The following is a 7,936-nucleotide window of genomic DNA, read 5'->3' on the forward strand; positions in this document are numbered from 1 at the left end:
ATATATATATATTCAATTTTTTGATTTTTATTTTTATAAATCTAAAACTAATCAAGAATTCAAAAATCAATTCAAATTAAAATTTAAATTTAATTTAATTTTTTAATTTAATTCAAATACCACACACCGACCTAAATTACCCCGGCCTCCAGCCCCACGCGCCCACCCTTCTTTATATATTGAAGCAATAATACATTTTTTTATTGTGTATTCAGACTAAAACGGCGGCGCTACTACCCCACTGTGGTAGGGCCCAATGTCGGAGCACAAAAAGCCCGCTCTATTCAGATACAAATCATGGTCTCCTGACATTCAACGTGAAGAGGTTTGGCTCAAACGCAGGAAGAAGCACTTTCAGCGTCTCGCCGCCGAACGCCGTTCATTGAGCCATCTCACCGCCGAACGCCTTTCATCGAGTCTCAGCGCCGATGAGATCCGTCACTTGAGCCTGAGCAACGCCGATGAACCCCGTTCATTGAGCTTCACCACTGATGAACGCCGTTCATTGAGCTTCATCGCCGATGAACTCCGTTTGATGAGCTTGAGCAAAGGCGATGAACGCCGTTCATTGAGCTTAATCGCCGATGAACTCCGTTCTATGAGCCTGAGCAAAGGCGATGAACAGCATGAACGCCGTTCATTTACCCTGAGCAACGGCGATGAACGCCGTTCATTCAGCCTCAGCGACTATGAACGCCGTTTATTGAGCCTCAGCGCCGATGAACGCCGTTCATTGAGCCTCAGCGCCGATGAAGATCGCCGTCGTTCAATGAGCATCACGAACGACGATGTCGATGAACTCGGTGCTTGTTTTGAATTAGGCTTTGGATTCGATTCGAATTCTGATTTGGATCCGAAGCTTACCAAAGCTTTTCCCGCTTTGGAGCTTTATCATGCTGTGAATAAGTTATCTCGATCCACTTCTTCGGTTTCGACGGTAACTTCTGACGGTGAAACTCCGTCATCTGTTGAAACCTCTGTCTCCATTGTTGAACCAGGTAAAATTAAATCAAATTTATCGACACCAAACTGCACTAGAAAAAAGTTTATGAGTTTTCAATTTTTCAACCTATACCTAATTTTGTACAATTATAAAATCTGCCTAAAAAATAGTGTTATTCTTAATTAAATTTATTTAATAACTTTCCTTACTATACAAATATAAAATCTACTTAAAATTTGATTTATAATTAAATACTATGTATATTAATATTTCAATTACTTCAAATATAAATTAAAGTAAAATAAATAAATTGAAACAAAATTTGAACCGTGCTAATAATTTGTTTTGTTTGTGAAGGTGCTGATGAGGAGACAATGAAGCTGAAGCTGAAACAATGGGCAAAAGTTGTGGGTCTTTCTGTGCTTCCGCCGCCTTCTATCTCTAAATAGATTCAGAATTTAAAGTTATTAGTAATATTCTATTATTAGAATATTACGTAGATGTGAAACTCTCTTGCAAGAGCAAACAAGATGTATTATGCATGTTGTATTGATGCTCAGTTGAATAATAAATGGAACTGGATTCCTATTTACTCCATCTTTTTTAAATAAAATTACTAGCTTAATTCGAACACATTATAACTGATACTAGTATATATTTGCAATACCGTATATAATTAAAATTTGTGATGATTAGGTCAATTAGTAAATTTTACTTACAGATTATTGTTATTTTGCCAATGATCACAGGTCAGTAATTTAGTGATTGTACACTTACTGTAATTATACACAACAGATGCAACATTCTCGTGATTTTTATGGATTCTTTAGTTTGTCATATATCAAATAAATTTTTAAAAGGTTTTTTGTTCTGCATGTGTTGGAATATATTTCATTTGTATGTAAATTATTATTTTCACGTATATATGTAGATATATGTTGAGCCTTCTTTGCGTATTTATTTTTATATTTTAAAATTTTTAGTAAAAATTCTATCCTGCCAATAATCTACCTGACCTACATTCACCGTAGTTGTTTATAAAAATATGTGCGTACAAACGACACTTAGTACGAGTGATGTTCTCTGACAGTCGTTTTGTCTAATTTCATTTTTTTATTTTATTAAAAATATTTATATTTACTTTTACTTGTCCAGTTTAAATATTATTAATAGATAATTACTATTTTTAGTACTTTTATTATCTTTATTTATTGTTAAATACAAATTATTTTCAACTTTTTTTCTAATAAGTGAGATGAATACTTGTTATAATAATTAGAGTAATACAACAAAAATGGTCATTTTATGTATGGCTTCTCAAAGGATGGAACTTTTTTTTTCCATTGAAATCAAATGTTACGTTGTATGCAAATTAGGAAAATGCATATAGAAGTTAAGTCTGATGTTATAATTAAAGGCACTAGTAAAAAAATCGAAATGATTAATTTTTGGAAGAATGAATATTAAGAGGCTATATTAAATGAAATATATTATTTCCAATTTATATAAACACAAATTTTCTTTAAACGTCAATTTATATAAACACAAATTTTCTTTAAACGTTGTAGGAATCACGTGAGATGGCAAGTAAGATCATCAATAAGTTAATGGTAATTAAGCCGCTAGCTAAATCTATGATTAGTATTCTGTCTTTTCTTTATAAATATAAATATAAATAAATATAAATAAATATAAATAACTAAAAGTCTAAACTAATTAACCTCCTTTTTTTTTACTAAAAGTATAAATTTAAAAGTATTTTGAAATGAGAAACAACGGATTGAACATAAAAGTCTGGAAAGAAAAAGTATGTATACTAGAAAAAAATAATATTAACGATACAATATTAAAAATTTGATTTAACGAAAAATATTTATAAATTGAAATATCATAAGTTGCATATTACCAACATAATTTTGGCTTATAAACGCTTAATTTATAATCATTCGTGTTCATCAAACACATAAATATTATATTTTCACATAAAAAAATTAAAAAACATTTTTTTTATTGTTGTTGAACTATAAAATTAACGAAAAGAAAGAAGAAACATATCTTAATAATTCATAATATTGTCTTCTAACGCTAAAAAGAAGATAGTATCTCATTTGGGAATAATTGGGATATGTTATTTTATTTTTTATGCATGGAGCACCTCTAGAAACATGTGATATATATATATATATATATATATATCATATTCACAACGTAGATATAACCAATAATCACGTGTAATGGCTTCTGCTTTTTTTTTTTCATGTGTCTTCTCGTTAAAATATAAATTTAACAAAAAGAAATATATCTCAATAATTCATAATATTATCTTCATATATATATATATATATCATATTTACAACGTACATATAATCAATAATCACGTGTAATGGCTTCTGCTTTTTTTTTTCATGTGTCTTTTCGTTAAAATATAAATTTAACAAACAAAAATAAGAAATATATCTCAATAATTCATAATATTATCTTCCAACGCTAAAAAGAAGACAGTATCTCATTTGGGAATAACTGGATATGTTAATTTACTTTATTTTTTCTGCATGGAACACCTCTAGAAACATGTGATATATCATATTTACAATGTGAATATAACCAATAATCATGTGTAATGACTTTTGTTATTTTTTACATGTGTCTTTTATTGAACTATAAATTTAACGGAAAAAAAAAGAAAAAGTATATCTCAATAATTCATAATATTGTCTTCTATCGTTAAAAAGAAGACAATATCTCATTTGAAAATAATTGAGATACATAATTTTATTTTATTTCTTCTTTCATGAAACACCTCTAAAAACATGTGATATTATCGTATTTATAGTGAAGATGTAATTAACCAATACTCATGTGTAACGTAAAATGGACCAATTATTATTTTAATTAGTTCAATGAACACGTAATTATTACTCTCCATTTTGATTACACATACTTTTACTTACGCATCCAAAAACATTATTACTGAAGTCTATATTATTTTAGCATATTGTGATATGAACCATTTTAGGTCAAATTACATTGGTATCTTTTTTTGGTTATACTATTTGATATGTGTTATTTAAGTTGAAATTTGTTTGAAAATAATTTTTCTACGATTGCTAGGTGAGAATAAGTTTTTATATTTTAGACTTAGAACTTACTCATTAGACTACATTAAATATATATTACTTTTACAATTTCTATTTGCAACCTTTTGTTTAATTAAATATTATTATTTTCTCTATTTTAATTTATATAATCTACCTTTTTCCATATATTTTAAAAAGAACGATACGTTTTTATATAAAGCGGTAAAATTGTCATTCTCATCTATTGCTAACTTGCTAGAGTTTCTTGAAACTAATTGGATAATTCGTCGTCATAAATTTTTCTTTTTCTTTTTTGTTACTATGCGTAAATTTAAACACATTAAAAAGTAGTCTTGGGCTGCAATTATTATTATTATTATTTTTATAAAAAGATGAACTAAAATATCTCAGAATTGTAGCATAAGATATTTTCGAACTGGAGTATTATTTGGACATGTATGATCATGATAAGCATCTCTACGAGACTACGACTAAGTTTTGTTTATTTATCATTAAAAAAATAATTACGGGTTCGCACTCTCTAATTAGGACTCATGAATTAATAAAATATCTTATATGAAAATGGGAATATATAATACTCATGTCCCACCAATAGTAATTGAATCATTTTGTTTCTTCTGATGCACATGTAAAGATATCATGTCCACCATATTATATATATATATATATATATTGTTATATAGGAGTATCACTTTTTGGATAAGAGATCAGTACAAAAATACTACTATAAATAAAATATAATAAAAATGGAACAGTTATATAAGAGTTTTCTTTTACTGTAATTAATTAAATACAAACTGATATAATAATTAATTTTAGGAGGATCAATTTATCTCATGTTTGCTTGATATAAAATCATAGGATAGCCTTCTCAAAGTTAATTTTATTTTATATTATAATTAAAGATGAAATAAAATTTTGAAATAACTAACTTTGAAATTGTTTATTCTTTAACCAAACGAACTCTTATGTATTTAATTTTATGTTGGAGGAGGGGTCACGTCAATTTTCTTAAATAAAGGGGACATACACAGAATGTTTAGGTTAAATTCCACTACCATAGATTACTTTAATTTGCTAGGCTAAATAGTTTTGGTTATTATATTGTTAAATGTAATTGAATTTTTATGATTTATCTAGAAGTCATTTCCACATTAAAAGCTAAAGTCAGTCATAGAAAGAACTTATTTATACACTAGGAAATTACTTGAAATTATATCATAAATTTAAAATTGATCACGTATTTGATGATAAAATTCATAAAAATGAAATAAAAAGGATAAAAGAGGATGTGGTGGAGGATAAAAAGAGATTTGTAACCTTCAAATAGGAAATGCTAAACCTAATGGGATGATTTCCAAGAGTTGTTTAGAAAGTAGTTGACATGTGGATTAGGAAAACATATTAATTAAGAAGATAAAAGAAACTCATTATCAAAGAGGAAAAAAGTATTGTTTAATATATTCTGAATTTTTGTATATTTACCTGCATGATTAGCTAACTTTACAATTATTTAATAATGATAATTTCCATTCAAAGAGGACTTATGTATACTTCCTCGGTCTGTCCCTATTTAGTTATCCACTTTAGAAAAGACACATATATTAAGATAACAATAATTAATATAGTATAGTTACGATTTTATCCTTATTAAATATTGTTTCAAAAAGAATAAAATAAAACTTAGAAATTTTCTAGAATTAAATAAGGGCATATTAGAAAAAAAATTATCGTCCTTTCTTGATTTGTTAAAACAGACAAATAAATACGAACAAATATAAAAAAAATATAGACAAGTAAACTTAGAGCTTAATATAAATGAGACACATGACGGTAAAATAAGCAATGTAGAGTTATATATTTCAAAGTATCCCATAAATTCTTGGTTATTTATAAAGATTAAAATCTCGATATGTTTCATAAAAGTCATGAAATATTCATATAGAGGTTAAATCTAAATTATTATAGTTCGAGAAATACACCATTAACGGCCATTGAATCATGAATTAATCTAAAGAGAGTAGAATCAAGGGATCAACATAATTATACCCGCATATTTATCAATGGAATCATATTTCTTTATATTTTATTTGTTACTATAGTTTATTTTCTGTCATTTTAAAATTTATTGCAAACAGACTCAATTGAGATTTTAATTACTAGATCAATATTAAAATAATGATAATAATAAAAGCAATGTAGAGTCGTACAGTTGCTATGGTACAAGATTGAAGTTCATTAAAAAAAGTAAAAATTAGCAGATATCCTGCATATGAAGGCGAGAAATTGAACATGAAATAGAAAGAAAGAAAATATTAAAAACAACAAAAATAATATAGGAGAAAAACAAACAAAGTATAAAAAATAAGATTATACCCTCATTTTTGAGAATAGACTTAATATTTTTTAAAATAACACAAATTTAAAAATTTATCTAATAAAATTACTAAACTTTATTTTGTATTAAAAAAACTAAATAAACATGCCATTCCTATATATCTCTTTAATTTGTAGCAAACTTGATTAACTAATTTAAAAAAGATATTATGTCCATTCAAATTGCATCAACAATATATCTATTTATTTCGAATTAAAAAGAACATGTTGGGTTGGAGATATTATTTAAATAATTTGATCACCTAATTGCACCCTATAGGAATTAAAATATCCTAATCATAATTGCATAAGATATTTTTGAGCTACAATCCGTTGGTAAATAGTTATTTATTCGAAAGTGTAATCATTATTTTTTCAAATGCATTTATAAAAAATATTAAATCAATTTGAATTTAAAAGAATTAAATAAAATACATGCACATGATATTAATTTTATTTTCTTTATCGATTGAAGAATTACCCCTCAAACTATCCAATAGCAATATCTTACAATTAAATAACTGATTAATTCACGTGCCTTGCTTAATTTATTCTAGAATAGTTTATCAAAATTGACCGTAGACTAATTACTAGTTAGTAGTTACATTAAACAATTTTTTAAATATTATAAAAAGGCCCAAAGAGAAAGAAAAAAAAATTGCAATCAACTTTTTCCTTTCAAATCAAATAACAAAATATCCAGTTCAGTATACTAATAATATATGAGAGAATTTATTTGCTGAAAAGTACGTGGAAACTCCTTCCGTCTTAATCGTTTGGGACTAATAGATAAGGAAAACGACTTAATTAAGGGGCTAAAACAACTAAAATAAATCTAATTACATTATATTATACAAATATATGTCACAGAAACATCCTTAAAATATCTGATTAGATATTTTCTTAAAACAATCTTTTCTTTCAACTTATTAGAATGTAAAATTGTTAATATTTATTTAAACATTAAATTTTTTTTAATAAGTTGTGAAACACACATACGTGAATAAAAGTTGTTTGTCTAAATTCAAATACATTTTTTCTTAAAACAATATATTCTTTCAACTTATTAGAATATAAATTTTTTAAACATTAATTTCTTTTAATAAAAGTACGTTCTTTAAAATACTTTTATTTCATAATTTTTGTTCAATTTTTTTCTCATCTATTTAATTTGTGATCACAAATAAATTAAGACGAAAGAACGGTATTTATAAATAATTTATGTCAAACGGTAATACCCTACCGTTATCTGGTATTTGACGCAGTGACCAGTAAGCCCTTCAATTAGCTGTCATGCACATGGCGCGTGTTCAGCACTTTCTAATTTTAAAAAGTACCCCACGCGATTTCTCTCGCTTCCTAGAAAAAATATCTGGTTGACATTTTCTGTAGAGATATTATCAACTACTGCTGACGTGGCAAAAAGCCAAAATCATGACACGTGTAAAAGCGTCGCCATGTGGAGCCCGTGTTGGCCCCTCACCGAAAATAAAAAACCCCGGCTTGATCAAAACCGCCT

At 26.9% G+C, this 7,936-nt stretch overlaps 1 protein-coding gene across 1 annotated transcript; it reads left to right on the top strand.

Moving 5' to 3' along the window:
• Positions 1-231: 231 nt before the first annotated feature.
• LOC107026222 lies at positions 232-1,464 on the top strand. The gene is made up of 2 exons (XM_027918614.1): positions 232-998; positions 1,301-1,464. The coding sequence occupies exons 1-2, from the start codon at positions 257-259 to the stop codon at positions 1,390-1,392; spliced, it is 834 nt and encodes a 277-aa protein (XP_027774415.1). The 5' UTR covers positions 232-256; the 3' UTR covers positions 1,393-1,464.
• Positions 1,465-7,936: the final 6,472 nt, after the last annotated feature.

The sequence above is a fragment of the Solanum pennellii genome, chromosome 1, assembly GCF_001406875.1.
Source record: "Solanum pennellii chromosome 1, SPENNV200".
In the NCBI taxonomy this organism is placed as follows: Eukaryota; Viridiplantae; Streptophyta; class Magnoliopsida; order Solanales; family Solanaceae; genus Solanum; species Solanum pennellii.